Source organism: Wickerhamomyces ciferrii, contig 00036, assembly GCF_000313485.1.
Source record: "Wickerhamomyces ciferrii WGS project CAIF00000000 data, strain NRRL Y-1031 F-60-10, contig 00036, whole genome shotgun sequence".
Classification (NCBI taxonomy): Eukaryota; Fungi; Ascomycota; class Saccharomycetes; order Phaffomycetales; family Wickerhamomycetaceae; genus Hansenula; species Hansenula ciferrii.
The window spans coordinates 1-14,676 of NW_011887704.1; the positions used below are offsets into that span (position 1 = coordinate 1).

At 29.2% G+C, this 14,676-nt stretch overlaps 8 protein-coding genes across 8 annotated transcripts; 5 read left to right on the top strand and 3 right to left on the bottom strand.

Annotated features, from left to right (window-relative positions):
- Positions 1-38: 38 nt before the first annotated feature.
- On the top strand, positions 39-578 carry BN7_1627 (Transketolase 1; the record flags this gene model as incomplete). Its single annotated transcript, XM_011277734.1, has 1 exon — positions 39-578. The coding sequence occupies one exon, from the start codon at positions 39-41 to the stop codon at positions 576-578; it is 540 nt and encodes a 179-aa protein (XP_011276036.1).
- Positions 579-1,164: 586 nt separating this feature from the next.
- Positions 1,165-2,292, bottom strand: BN7_1628 (uncharacterized protein; the record flags this gene model as incomplete). The annotated part of the gene is made up of 1 exon (XM_011277735.1): positions 1,165-2,292. The coding sequence occupies one exon, from the start codon at positions 2,290-2,292 to the stop codon at positions 1,165-1,167; it is 1,128 nt and encodes a 375-aa protein (XP_011276037.1).
- A 382-nt stretch (positions 2,293-2,674) lies between these two features.
- Positions 2,675-3,389, bottom strand: VPS25 (ESCRT-II subunit protein VPS25; the record flags this gene model as incomplete). Its single annotated transcript, XM_011277736.1, has 2 exons — positions 2,675-2,869; positions 2,973-3,389. 2 exons carry the CDS (start codon positions 3,387-3,389, stop codon positions 2,675-2,677), a joined length of 612 nt encoding a protein of 203 aa, XP_011276038.1.
- A 190-nt stretch (positions 3,390-3,579) lies between these two features.
- BN7_1630 (centromere protein H) lies at positions 3,580-4,458 on the top strand (the record flags this gene model as incomplete). The annotated part of the gene is made up of 2 exons (XM_011277737.1): positions 3,580-3,923; positions 4,095-4,458. The coding sequence occupies 2 exons, from the start codon at positions 3,580-3,582 to the stop codon at positions 4,456-4,458; spliced, it is 708 nt and encodes a 235-aa protein (XP_011276039.1).
- A 131-nt stretch (positions 4,459-4,589) lies between these two features.
- On the bottom strand, positions 4,590-5,342 carry RSM26 (mitochondrial 37S ribosomal protein mS42; the record flags this gene model as incomplete). Its single annotated transcript, XM_011277738.1, has 1 exon — positions 4,590-5,342. The coding sequence occupies one exon, from the start codon at positions 5,340-5,342 to the stop codon at positions 4,590-4,592; it is 753 nt and encodes a 250-aa protein (XP_011276040.1).
- A 656-nt stretch (positions 5,343-5,998) lies between these two features.
- AIM25 (Aim25p) lies at positions 5,999-7,018 on the top strand (the record flags this gene model as incomplete). Its single annotated transcript, XM_011277739.1, has 1 exon — positions 5,999-7,018. One exon carries the CDS (start codon positions 5,999-6,001, stop codon positions 7,016-7,018), a length of 1,020 nt encoding a protein of 339 aa, XP_011276041.1.
- Positions 7,019-7,744: 726 nt separating this feature from the next.
- BN7_1633 (dicarboxylic amino acid permease) lies at positions 7,745-9,439 on the top strand (the record flags this gene model as incomplete). The annotated part of the gene is made up of 1 exon (XM_011277740.1): positions 7,745-9,439. The coding sequence occupies one exon, from the start codon at positions 7,745-7,747 to the stop codon at positions 9,437-9,439; it is 1,695 nt and encodes a 564-aa protein (XP_011276042.1).
- Positions 9,440-12,764: 3,325 nt separating this feature from the next.
- On the top strand, positions 12,765-13,768 carry BN7_1634 (uncharacterized protein; the record flags this gene model as incomplete). The annotated part of the gene is made up of 2 exons (XM_011277741.1): positions 12,765-12,951; positions 13,440-13,768. The coding sequence occupies 2 exons, from the start codon at positions 12,765-12,767 to the stop codon at positions 13,766-13,768; spliced, it is 516 nt and encodes a 171-aa protein (XP_011276043.1).
- Positions 13,769-14,676: the final 908 nt, after the last annotated feature.

A 14,676-nucleotide genomic window follows, 5' to 3' on the forward strand; every position in this document is an offset into this window, starting at 1 on the left:
GTTCAGAGCTATGAAATTTTGGAAACCTGCTGATGGTAATGAAGTTTCTGCTGATTATAAGATTGCTTCAAAACAAGACCATACTCCATCAATCATTGCTTTATAGAAGACAAAACATACCACAATTAGAAGGCTCATCAATTGAAAAAGCTTTAAAAGGTGGTAATACCGTTCATGAAGTTGCTGATGCCCATGTTATTATTGATTCAACAGGTTCAGAAGTCTTAATTGCAATTAATTCCTCTGAAAGATCAAAAGAATCAGGTATTAACACTCGTGTTGTTTCATTACCAGATTTCCATACTTTTGATAGACAACCAAAAGAATATCAATTATCTGTTTTACCAGATGGTATTCCAATCTTATCTGTTGAAGTTTTATCAACCTCAGGTTGGGCTAAATATGCTCATGAACAAATTGGTATTGATAGATTCGGTGCTAGTGATGAAGCTCCAGATGTTTATGAATTCTTTAATTTTACTCCAGAAGGAACTGCTGATAGAGCTGTTAAAGCTATTGATTTCTATAAAGGTTCTAAACACTTCTTAATTGAAGTTAAAAATCCATTTTTTTGTTAAACCATGATATTTTATAATTGTAGATGACATCATTTTTTGATACGTGTAGTTATCCTATGTAATTCACTTTAGTATAGTTGATCTTGAGCAGTATTGATTTTCATATGAAGGGAAGAAACAACTAGAAAACTTCCCTTGAAGAGAAGAAAAAAGTGGCAATAAGAAATTTAAAGATATTCAGGATTTCTCTTCCTTTTATATTCTTCTTTGGATTGTTCTCATGGTTTATATTCTCATATGAAATGTGCAATTTAACATAATTCAGAGATTAAGCTTGATTTTTTAAGAAGTGAGTTAATATTGTGAGTGGTTTTACTCGGTTAGCTTGAGATAATGGGATACTTACCAATATCCACCAGCTTACTATGAAATAATCTAGTGACATGATTGTTATCTATTAGAGCAGGGCTTATACTCATAACTTAAACAGAAAATAATACTTAGTGTTTTTTGTAATTTTTGAGTATATAGATTATTCCTACACAATATAAATTTCACAAATTAAGTTATATTAAAAAGTAAATATATATAAATTAAAAAGGTAAAAAAATATTAAAAACTAGAAAGATTTGGGGGATCTTCAAGTTTAAAAATTAAAAGAAATTGATTGTCTAGCCTTTTCTTTATCTTCATTGTCTTCATTTTTTGATTCATTTGATTTTAAACCAATATAAAGACATTGTAAAAGATAAGCCAATAATAAAATGATCATTTTTAATAAAAATTTGAAAAAAGTTCCAATATGTGTTGAATTTTGTGATAAAAACATACCAAGAACAATCAAAAATTTCCAAAAAGCTTGACCTAAAAGTTGAAATGATTCTGCTAATACTTCAGATGATTTCTCTTGAGTTTGAACAGTTAAAGCATCTGAGGTTGGAACATCAGGATTTGGAGTTGGGGTAACTTCAACTGATTCAACTTCCACTGGAGTTGGGGTAACTTCAGTAGAAGATTCAACTGGTGCAGGAACTGAAGTTTCTTGATTAGGAGCAGCGACAACAATATCAGAAGTAGTATCAGTAGTAGCATCATTAGTAGCAGACTCATCTGATGCAGACTCATCTGATGTAGATTCATTTGATGAGGTTGTAGATTCTGAGTCAGCTGATGTATTTTCATCTGAATCAACAGCGGAATCATCATCATCTTCTTCATCATCTTCTTCTTCGACAGCGGCTATAACTTGTTCAGATCTTTTCAATTGTTCATATAATTCAATTTCAATAGCTTGTTCTTGTAAATAACCATCGACTAATAAATGAAATGGCGCATTATAAACAGTCATTGTATCATTTGATTTTGGAGCAAATTCATGTTTAAATTCAGCTTTATGTAATTGATTAATAAATGTACGATCTTTCAAGAATTGTTTACATCTTGGATCCATATAATAGAAAATATTTTTACCTTTTTCTAAATCATTCATGGATTCAATTGCAAACCCTGTGAATGTATGAAGACCACCAGTTCTATCCAAGAAGAATTTATAAATGTATAATCCGTTTGGTTCATCATCTCCAATCTTAAGATCTTCAATCTTTTTTTTAGGTTGGTTATAAATAAATTTACATGTTTCTTTATAACCGTTTTTATAATGAATTTCAGACAAGACTGGAAGCATCGGTGAACTCTTCTCAATTTCTCTAAATTTTGCAAGTTTTCTTTCAACTCTATAGTTTGAGAGGGTTAAAGTTCTTCTGAGACGTGACATGGTGTAGTAGCTTTAAAAGTTTTGTATTTGGGGAGTTTGTTTAGTTGTTTGTTTAGTTGCTTGTTTAGTTGCTTGTTCAGTTGTTTGATTGTTTGTTAATAAGTAGCTTTAAATTAATTTTTGGTTAATTGATTTGGCTAATTATTGGATGGTGATATTTAAAAAGAAGGAAGAAACAATTTTGAAATATTCAGGATTTCCACTTCTTTTATACTTTTTGATTAAGAAAAATCACAGAAGTTAACACTCATTAGTTTAAGCATTATTCATGAGAACAAAGAATTTGGAAGTATATTATGAGTTATTTGAGGTCTTTTCATGAGTTTTGATTTTTCAATTTCTTATTCTTCATTTACTCTTTGGTACAAAACATATAACAAATTCATACAATTTTAACACCTGCAATTTTCCCATCTTCATCTTTTAATAATTGAGCTCTTGATCTTTTAACCAATACATTTAAAGCAGTTTCTAATATGACTGGATGTATACCATGGAACTCTTTGTTTAGACTCAAATCACCTTGACTAATTTCATACATTGTTAACACTGTTCCATTTTGTCCAGTTGATTCAATCTAAGTTTTTTCAGAGTTAGTATTTATGAGCTTATAAAATGAGATAAAGTAAGACTTTAAAATGAGAGTTTTAGAGTCAAAAGAAAAACAAGAACAAACATACCCATTCAAGAATCATAGAAGCCCAATCTTCAGGTCTATAGAAATTAATGAAAACACTTGATTGATCTTTCTTAGTTATATAAAAAGCATCATTATTTTTAACCATTTGTTGAAAAATTTCATTAATAACTTGAGGTTCTAATCTTCTTTGAATTTTATTATTTACAAATATCCCATCTTTGGAAATCCCATCATCTTGATTGATTGATAAAGAGGTGATTGATTCTTCTAAATCCTCGATATTTCCTTGGGATAATGCTTCACCCTTGTTATTCAAAATCCATACTTTATTAGCCTTGCAATAGGATAAGATCAATTGAATCCAATTGTTCAATTGTGCTTGCCATGTTTGTTCATTTGGTTGTTTTGTGAAAAAAGGTGGGAAATTATAGATCTGTGGGAACTTGTACTGTGACATTGTGAGTTTCTTGATTTGTAGTGGATTTTGTAATTCTTTTGTACTAGTTGTAATTTTTCAATGGTGATGATTTTTTTGACCCGTTGAAACTTTCGCACATAAAAATGAAAAGTAAACAAAAGAATTAAATAGTAAACAATCACAAGATCATAAAAGTTGATTAAGGAAAAGTACCTATTTGCTCTTAAGAATGTCACAGGATTTGAAGAACAGTGTGCTCAGTCTCATCAGTGACTCTGGGATCATGGAGATCGAAGACGGACCTGGTATTGAAGCGTATAAGGACCTACAGATCAACGACACGACAAATGAACAGAAACAAGTGAGATTATACCATAAGTTGATTGAATTGTTGGATAAATTGATGGTACAGGAGGAAAAAGTAGGGGAATTTGGATATGAAGAAGTTAAAAAAGAGTTGATACAGAGTGAAAAATTGGCATTGTTGGTGAAAGAAGGTGAAATACCTAATGATGATGAATTATTAAGATTCTTGAAACAAGTTCAATATATAAGGAGAATGGTGGTTGATTCGTGAGTTGAATTATTGTATGATATGAGTGCGTGGTATGCATACTAACCTAAAGTATAGGACTACAATGACTCTCCCCATATTACGATCAGTTCATCAAGTTGAAGGGTTAACATCAAAAGAAGCGTGAGTAGAATTTTCTTCCTCAGGGTATATTAACTAACAAATTAAAGCGGTATTGGAGTTAAATTAGAAGAAAGAGATGATTTAATTGATGATATAATAGCATTGGAAAATGAAGTATCTGCAAGACAATCAAAATTGAATAAATTAAATCAAGAAATAAATTTAAAATTTGAAAAAAGTAAAGAATTAACATCAAAATTAATTGAAAAACATAAAAATCAAATTTCAAATAATGGTATTGATAATACAAAACTTAAAATTCAATTACAAGAAAAGCTAAAAATTGCTAAAAATAAATCTTATAACCTTTCAGAAGAAATTCAAGCATTTCTTGTAGAAAATGGTATAAATTGGGCTAAAGATAAAAAACTAAGAGAGTTAGTATTATACTGTGGAGATATTTATGAATGATTAATGATAACAATGATGTTTTGACTTTCAATGATATATGTAATTACATAACTATAATCTATATGAATATAATTTTAATTTTATATAAACTATTCTATTTACAAAAAGATTCAAAAATAACCCCCGGTTAATTATTGAACATATAATCTTTTATTAACAACATCCCAATTAATATTTTTGAAAACATCTTTAATATATTCATCTCTACCATCAACACCATAATCTGTAATAAATGAATGATCCCATAAAGAAATACCTAATAATGGTAAAGTCCAATCTTGTGCTTTAGTTAAAGTACTTTCTTTAATAGATTCCCATGCTTCTAATTCAGTTAACCCAATTGGACCATTAAGATCTAATGAATGATTCCCACTGAAATTATATGGAGTACCACTATTATTTAATGTTAAAATTTCTAAATTTTTTGATTCATTTTCAATTAAAAAAATCCAACCTTGACCAATAATTTCTTTTGATTCTAAGACAAATTGATCAACTAGAGAATCTAAAGAACCAAATTTTGAAATAATTCTAGAATTTAATTCTCTTGAAGGTGAAGTATTATTTTCCTGAGAAGATATTAATTGTTGGAAAAAAAAATGATTATTATGAGTTTGTGATGCTATATTGAAAATATTTTGTTTAGAAGAATCTTTAGCATTTGCAATGGCTATACTGAAAGGATAACGAGTTTCATCAATAGTACCATTTGTTAATAAAGTTAAATTTTTTGTTAAATAATTTTGATAATCTATCCAAGCTAATTTAAAACCTTGTGATGAGTATAATCCATTTATACCATTTTTAATAAATTCATCTTGTAATTTTAATTTTGGTGCAGTGTGTATCAATCTTTTACCCAAATTTTGAGCAGATGTTTTCATACAAAACATTTTGAACACAAATAATATATGATCAAATTATAATCTTTAGATCTAAATATTCCAAAGTTTATTATACGTACGTTGGAAAAAAATATGGTTCTCGAAAAATTCGAGAAAAGTTTAATGACACGTTAAGTTGGCAGACGACTGCCAATATTTGTATACTAATGTATAGTGTCAATAAAGACATATAGCATAAGACTACGATTTTATGTCATTTCTGACATCTTTTCATTCAAAGGCATAGTGTTTTATTGATATTTATATTGTGTTTGTTTGTTAAGTGGTATATTAAATATTATATATGCTTTTTTTGAGAAATATTCTAAGTTGATGTAGATATTGATTGTACCTAATTGATACTATATACGTACCCAATTTAGTAGCGTAATTCAAAGTGCAGCAATATGACAAATCCATATTAATAGATTTTATGACTTATTATATATCTCTTTATGTACTGGGAATATATGGTGTTAATTGAATACTGATCAAAACAATTTATATAATAATTATAATAATAATTACTATCATATGTATTACCCGGATACTAATCTAGTGGCTACGGTTATTAATGGTTATATCAATCCAAATACTTTCTATTGTTCAATGTACAACACAATCATATATTCTACTTCAAATTCACAATAATTAAGATGTTTAGTATACGAAATCTTACAAGACTACATAAACCAACATCTTTCCTCCCAAAATCAACAAGATTTTACTCTCCATTACCAAGATCTCACGGTTCCAAAGGATCTCGTTCTTCATATCAAAGAAAGAATCCAAATTCACAATGGGGACAACCAGAACAAGAACTAGGATCATCATCATCATTCCAACCAGAACAACTTGAATTTCAAACCGAACCAAACACTCAAAGATATTCATTTGATTCTTATACCGGTTCAGTACCAAATCCACAAGGGTTATTAAGAGAAAATGATGGTATAACTAAAATTCTTAATGAACCAACAATTGTTATTGAAAGACAAATTGAAATGATGAATGTATTTTTAGGTTTTGAACAAGCAAATCAATATACTATAATGGATGCATTGGGGAATAAAATTGGTTATATGGCTGAAAGAGATTTAGGTTTTACAAAGGCAATAATGAGACAAATTTATAGATTACATAGACCTTTCCATGTTGATGTATTTGATATTTATGGTAATCAAGTCTTAACAATCAAGAGACCTTTCAGTTTTATAAATTCTCATATTAAAGCTATATTACCTGGATTTGAAGATTCTCAAAATTTAGATGCTGGTATAATTGGTGAAAGTGTACAAAGTTGGCATTTATGGAGAAGACGTTATAATTTATTTAAAGCAGAATCAACAAATGAATTTGAACAATTTGGTGAAATTGATTCAGGTTTCCTAGCATTTGATTTCCCAGTTAGAGACTCGGAAGGTAGAGTTATTGGTGCTGTTGATAGAAATTGGGTTGGTATTGGACGTGAAATGTTTACAGATACTGGTGTTTATATTATAAGAATGGATCCTCAAAGTTTTGCAGGGATGGGAGAATTATATCCTGAAGTTGCAGGTCCATTAACTTTAGATCAAAGAGCTGTATTATTAGGTAATGCAATTAGTGTTGATTTTGATTATTTTTCGAGACATTCAAATAGAGGTGGATTATTTAGTTTTGGTGATTATGAATAAATTATCAAATAGTACAAATATTTATAAAAAATAATAATTGATTCACTGCATGTAAATATATATAAAATATTTTGATTTGGCTTTATAATAAATACCAGAATCCACAGTAAAATTTATTACTTTCCATCACTTGGAAACACAAACCAAGACACCAAGACCCTGTAATAACACCTATAACACCTATAACACCGACAGATCAGCAAAGTGAAAAACTATATGGAATCTGAATCAGTCAGAAATCTGGACCCTGGTATCTCAAACGGTGTAAAGAATGTGTGGTTGACGGTTGTTTGAATGTTGAAGCATCCGCAAAGGAGACATCAAGCCATAGTGCCATAGTTTATTATTGACTGGTTGTATTTAATTTTTTGCTTGACAGTGGTGTCAAACGCCACTATCGCAGTTTCATCACATCACAGTTGAAAGTTTATCGTGCTCGATGAAGACAGATATTGGACAACTCCACTATGATTGGCTTGTTATGTAAGGGTTTTTGGTTCGTATTATTTTAATATGGCTGTCAGTGGCTTGATCTTGAATCTTGATATGGAGTAGTCTTCGGGAATTTTGAAAAGTTGATTGATATTCGTAATCCACAGTTTCCAAATAAGCTTGATTAAGAAAAATTATGAGATTTACATATAAGCTTAAATAGATCCCTTAAAAGATGAGATCTAGGTAATTTATTCTTGATGTGTTTTTCCCTTTTATACCCATTGGTTCAATATGTCTTGGTTGAAAAAATCCAAACTTGAATCTTCATCATCACAAGATGATAATGTTGAAGTTCATGATCTATCAACAAATATAGATGAAATAGAAAAAGGGAAAGTTAACATTAATCAAGAAATAAAAGATGGAGGTAGTGAATCAGATTCTTCTTCAGTATTTGGTGAAGATCGTCATCGTTTGAAAACTTCACTTCATCAACGTCATATTCAAATGTTAGCATTAGTTGGTGTTTTCGGTACTGGTATTTTCCTTTCTTCAGGTGGTGTTTTAGCTACCACAGGACCAGCTGGTATGTTTATTGCTTATTCCCTTGTTGCTACTATTGTTGGGTTTAATCAAGTTGCTCTTGCTGAAGTTGCAACTTTAATGCCTGTTTCTTCAGCTGTTGTTCGTCATCTAGAACAATTTATTGATCCTGCTTGGGGGTTTGCATATGGTTGGATAACAGTTTGGGGGTCCATTATGCCTGGTGAAATTAGTGCTGCTGCAGTTATTGTTTCATATTGGACTGATATTTCTCAAGCTGCTTGGATTTCAATAATTATTGTTATTATAATTGCAACAAATTCTTATAATGTTAGATTTTATGGTGAAGTGGAATTTGTTTTTGCAATGATTAAAATTTTATTATTAATTGGATTAATTATTGTTTCTATTGTTATAACTTCTGGAGGTGGTCCAAATCATGAAACTATTGGATTTAGATTTTGGAAAGATCCAGGTCCTTTTAAAGAATATATAACTGTGGGTAATTTAGGTAAATTTGCAGGTTTTTGGAAAACTTTATCAGGTACAGTTTATTCATTTGGTGGTGTTCAATCTGTCCCATCATTAGCTGCTGAAGTTAAAAATCCAAGAAGAACTATATTCACTGCATGTAAAAGAATTTTTTATAGAGTTACTATATTAATGATGATTACTGTTTTTTGTTTAACTTTAATTGTTTCATCAAATGATAAACAAATTGCAAGTTCAAGTGGTAATGCTCAACATTCACCATTTGTTGTTGCTATTAAAAATGCAAATATTAAAGTTCTTCCACATATTATTAATGCTGCAGTGTTAACTTCAGCTTTTAGTGCTGCTAATTTATCAATTGTTCATGGTTCAAGAACTTTATTCGCATTAGCTGTTAAACATCAAGCTCCAAGAATTTTCCTTAAAACAAATAAGAGAGGTTTACCATGGGTTGGTTCAATATTTGTTGCTGTTTTCATGCCATTAGCTTATATGAATGTTTCTAAAGGTGCTGCTAATGTTTTCAGTTGGTTTCAATCTTTAACTTCAGCTAATTTATTAGTTGGTTGGATCTTTATTTCAGCAAATCATATTCATTTACATAGAGCTATGAAAGCCCAAGGGATTTCAAGAGATAAATTACCACATAAATTTAGATTTGGTCCCCAGGCTGCATGGATTTCAGGCTTTGCATCATTATTATTATTATTAACTGGTGGGTTTGTAAATTTTATTAAAGGAAGATTTGCAATTGCCAATTTTTTCTCATCATATTTTATTATTCCATTATCTTGGGGTCTTTATTTCTTTTGGAAGTTTTTCAAGAAAACTAGATACTATAGACCTCATGAAGTTCAATTAGATGCTTTATTTAAAGATATTGAAGATCATCCTGAAGAACCTGCTCCAAAAGTTAGAGGTTGGAGAATTTTAACATTATTATGGTCATGATTTATAAAGTATATAGTATATGCATATACACCGTTTTACTTGTTTTATTTAATTCAATATCCAATATTATTCAAGATGAATATTAATGTGCTAGCTGTTTTTCAAAAAATGTCGTACCAAAATTAGCCATATCAATTAATATTTGAATGTATTGAATTAATTATATATTAAATTTCTCATGAAAGTACTCTGATTACATAATACAATATTTCAATAATGATCACTAGTATCATCTTTCATGAAGAGAAAGGCATAGTTGAGCATTTTTTTCGCATCAGACGTTTATATGTTGATCGTTTCAAATCCTACATTGATTACAATCAATAGTATGGATTACAGTACTTTTATATTGATTCTTATATTTAAAAAGGGGATTAACCCTGACGTATAGATCAATGTTTAATTCACAATAATAATTTTCACGCTATTTACTTATGTTTCATGTTTGATTAATGGTGATGAACTATTTTGATCAACTGATATTTGTTTAATAAGCTGATATAATTTTTGTTAAATATAGTTAATTGTAGTCTTTATAATTTGAATTCTGTAAACGAATTATATAACTATATACTAAAGCAAGTCATGCTTTATTTACTTTCACTATTAAATTTGAATCATGTTCATCAATGTTTTCATCACCAGTCCCTAAATATTTTGAAAATTAAACCATTTAAATAAAAATGGAAGGTGCCAATGTGTCAAAATTCTTTATGATCTCATGATTTTTTATTGAATTAATTAATAGCGGATTAAAATCAAATGATTCAAATTAAACTACTAATAATGAAGAATAATTGATAAAGAAAAAGCTAAACAATCAATTTCTTTGAACATTAATGTCCCCCAATTCTCTAGTTTTTTTATGATTATTACCTTTCTAATAATCTTTAATATAACTTAATTTATAAAATTTATATCATTAAGTGTAGGAATAATCTATATACTCAACATTTAACAGAACAGCTAGCTGATACCGTGTAATTGCTCTACACTTTAATAGATGACAATCACTATTATTTCATAGTGAATCAGTAGATAATGGCCCATTATCTCAAGTTAACCGAGTAAATCCACTCACAATATTAACTCACTTCTCAAAAAATCACTAAATGTCTCAATTATGTTAAGTTGCACATTTCACATGAGAATATAAACCATGAGAACAATCCAAAGAAGATTATAAAAGGAAAAGAAATCCTGAATATTTTCAAATTTGTTATTGCCACTTTTTTCTTCTCTTCAAGGGAAGTTTTCTATTTGTTTCTTCCCTTCATATGAAAATCAATACTGCTCAAGATCAACTATACTAAAGTGAATTGCATAGGATAACTACACGTATCAAGGAATGATATCATCTACAATAATTTATCATGGTTTAACAAAAAAATGGATTTTTAACTTCAATTAAGAAGTTTATTTTCAATTTATTAGAAGCTCTATAGACTTTTGAATTTTAAATATTGTCTTCACCTCAAATTCTAAAAAACAATTAAATGACCAATTTTGATACTTGAATAACTAATATGGTTAACAACAACCTAAAAACTGAAGTAGCTAGCAGCAGCTCAATTATCATAACCAATTAAACCTTAAGTTTATATGTATATCCAAGGGGGTTCTAATTTAACTGAAAAAACCATGATGATGAGGTAGTAAAGTGAGAATAATTATATTTTTATCTCTTATGTTTTAAATTTCTCTCAATTTTATTTGTGTGCTTAAAATTTTTGTGTTGGTGAGGTTGTATTTTTTGATTTAAATTTTGTGGTGTTGTATCAGTTTCCAAAATGTGTTCAATGAATTGTAATAATGTTTATATTATGATGTTGAAGCTTTAGAATTTTTATTGAAAAAACCGGTTCATGAATTCACATAATATCATTTCAGCCATTGTGAATTTTCATTAGTACAAGTTATTATTCAACTTATAATCAAATTCTTATTTTGAGCTAATAGATCTTGACCATCTATAACATAATTTGATATTAAACTTGTTTTAAGCAATGGTTAGAATAACTGGAACCAAATTTTTCAAAAAGCACAAACCATATTAAATAAATTTTATCAAAACAGTTACAGCATTGGGAACATGATTCGACCTGAAACGACATTACCATTTGCACATTCACCAAATCAAAAGAACGTATCAGTCAAAAAGCAACCATGAATTGATGAGTTAAAGTACCATGGACAATACCAAATAATCTAAAACAACCAAAAAATGAGAACCTTGTGATGAAGTAAACCAAACCATCCAAAATGAATATAACTTGATGACACAAACTAATGGTAAAAAACTCAAAACAAATTCATCCTATGAAATAAAAAAAACACACCAAAGTACCCCATTCTAATGATCTATTCATGGTATCACCAAATACAAACAGTTGCTTGAGCTGGCACCTTTACCAATAAGTAAGACCATTCCATCACAGTATGAAAGATCGGGCGGTGGATAAAACAAGGGTGAAAACACAAATAAAAGGACAAAGGTTTGGAGCAATATTTTCATTATATGATAAAAAGTTTCTATCTCTAAATAGCAAATTTGATCCGTGCAAAAGGAGAAGAATCAAATAACAATGAAAGTAAACTCTGGGGATTTGGATTCATCTTATATAAAAATCAATTCATCAAACCACTATTTCTTTGACACAAAAATGAAGACACAAACACAAAATTGATACCTTAATATAGTAATAAACAAAAGATCTTGAGCGGTAATTAAATCACAGTAGAGAATCAATATCAGTAAGCATCATCATATGTTACACCATAATCACCAGAAACCAATTCACTTTAACCGCTGAAGTGTATACTCTTTGTATCGTTTCAAAAGTTGACAAATCTGAAAGTGTTGATGTTTTGAAAAGTAAACAAACATGTAATTACGTAATCCACCATTTTAATAAGTGCTAGATTCAATCAATTCTATACAATAAGAAAACTACTTTGTAAGAAAATCTTATAGAGCTGTTGAAAATGGTTGTCTTTTGATGAACTTATTAAAGAATATACACTTTCTCTTTGATTTTGTTAAGAAATTACTGGGAAACTTATGAAAAAGGGGGAATAATTGATCCAAAGTTCTTTTCTACAAATACACTCCTTTAAACAACTCATGGCATTTATCAAAAAAACAACATTCAGCTCAAAAACGTAATAATTCTCAGCTAAAAGCTCTTTTTCAATGAATAAAGTACTCCTTTTGAAGGTATAAGAGGAAAGGAAATCCTAGAACTTTCCAAAACTCTTCTCACCTCCAATTTTTCATATTATAACAATTAACAACGATAAATTCAATCAATTCTATTACAACAATATGTCTAATTCTCAAAACCCTTCCCCTGCTGAAAAAGAATTCAACAACAAACCTACAAAAAGGTTCAGAGTAAAACAATCATTGCCAACTTTAGGATTGTCATCACTCCAACATAAAAAAAGAGTTAGATATGAAAATTCTGCTGATACTATTTTAATACCAGGCGTTATATATATTTCTGGATATGGTATGTGTTCTTTACAATAAGAACAAAAATACAATTGAAGACTTCAAATTCCTTAATCAAACACTTCAAACCCCAGATTATTTCATTTATAAATTCCACATTGTTCAAGACAATGGTATTCACAAATGTGAAGGTTATGAAATTTATCACCTTGATGAAATCGAGTTCAATTTTAATAAATATCGTTCTGTTGCTTATTATATTGATGATAAGTGTTTTGAGTTTCTTAATACTTGTTTATATGTCAATCCAAAAGGTAAAGCTGCTCTTAAACCAAAATATTTACCTGCAGACACAACAAAAATTGAAACAATTTATGATACTCCAATTGTTGGATTAACCTTGAAATATTTTCTAGAAAAGGAATCTGATGCTTTTGAGATCAAACCCTCTACTAAAAAAAAGAACAAAGTCATCAAGTCGTTTAAAACCAGTTCCCCAAGCTTCAGCTCCAGTGCAAAATGAACCACATGAAGTATTAGCTTAAGTTCCAGCGGAAGATCCAGTAAAAACTACATCTGAAGCTCCATCTGAAGCTCCAGTCGCTGTACAAGATCTATCACAAGTGCCAATAACACCACAATCTTCTGTTCCAGTACAAGAAATTTCAGTACAAGAGGCCCAAGATCAAACACCAGATCAAATTCAAGATCAAATTCAAGCTTCATCAAATACCTTAGAGGAAACTTTAAGACAAGGGCTATTAATTGAAACTTCAAAGACTACATCTGCTACAAACCCAGCTCTTTTCATTTTATCATTAGCTTATGTTTTACATTGTATTAATGCTACGACATTGGAACATTCACAGAACTGATCTGAATCATTCCACTTCAATCAATTTCAGAAAGATACATTATAGTTTTTTCTTTACCATACATAGTCAATTTACAAAATATAAATTATTAAAATCTCAATGTGTAATACCTTAATGCGATGTACAATTAAACTTGTATAAAAATCTATATAAAGAAAAGTACTTACTAATGGAATAGAGTACAAATACTTCCAAAAGGTCAATAATGAATCGACTTCAACCTCATATAACATATAACTAAAAAAATGTTTGAAACAACTCAAATATTAGCTCAATCTAGACATAAAGTTAAAGTTTTTGAAAGAGTTAAAGGTAATTTATCAAGAGTCAGCTGTAGCCTCATCCTCAAAGGTTCAGTAGAAATAAAAGTTCCCTTCTCCTTTTTTGAATAAAGCTAAATTTGTTTATGTGTCATGATCTTACAGGTTATTATGATTACTCAGCCGTAGCTTTGTGCTTATGTAATCCGAATACCGTAGACAGCGCCTTTAAATTTAGATCTTTTCTTCAGATTGGATATTTATATTTTATCTAAATACCAAAGCGTTCTTTCCAACTATATAAAAGGATATTTGAATTGAGGTATATGAGAATTATGTGATATTTTTCTAGAAGCTTTTAATTATGTCAAAGCTCATACTTAATGAGCTTGTATATCATAAATGAGTTATTTAATATCTAATATTATCAATATAGTTTTAAACAGTCCTCAACTTATGGAACAAACAAGAGAATCATTATGAGCTAATATTCATATAAAATTGTAATTCTTCTCAGTCAAAAGGCATATAAGAAGTGGGAATCCTGAATATTTCAAAATCCTTCTTTTTAATCATCATTCAATAATTAGCCAAATCAATTAACCAAAAATTAATTTAGAGCTACTTATTAACAAACAGTCAAACAAC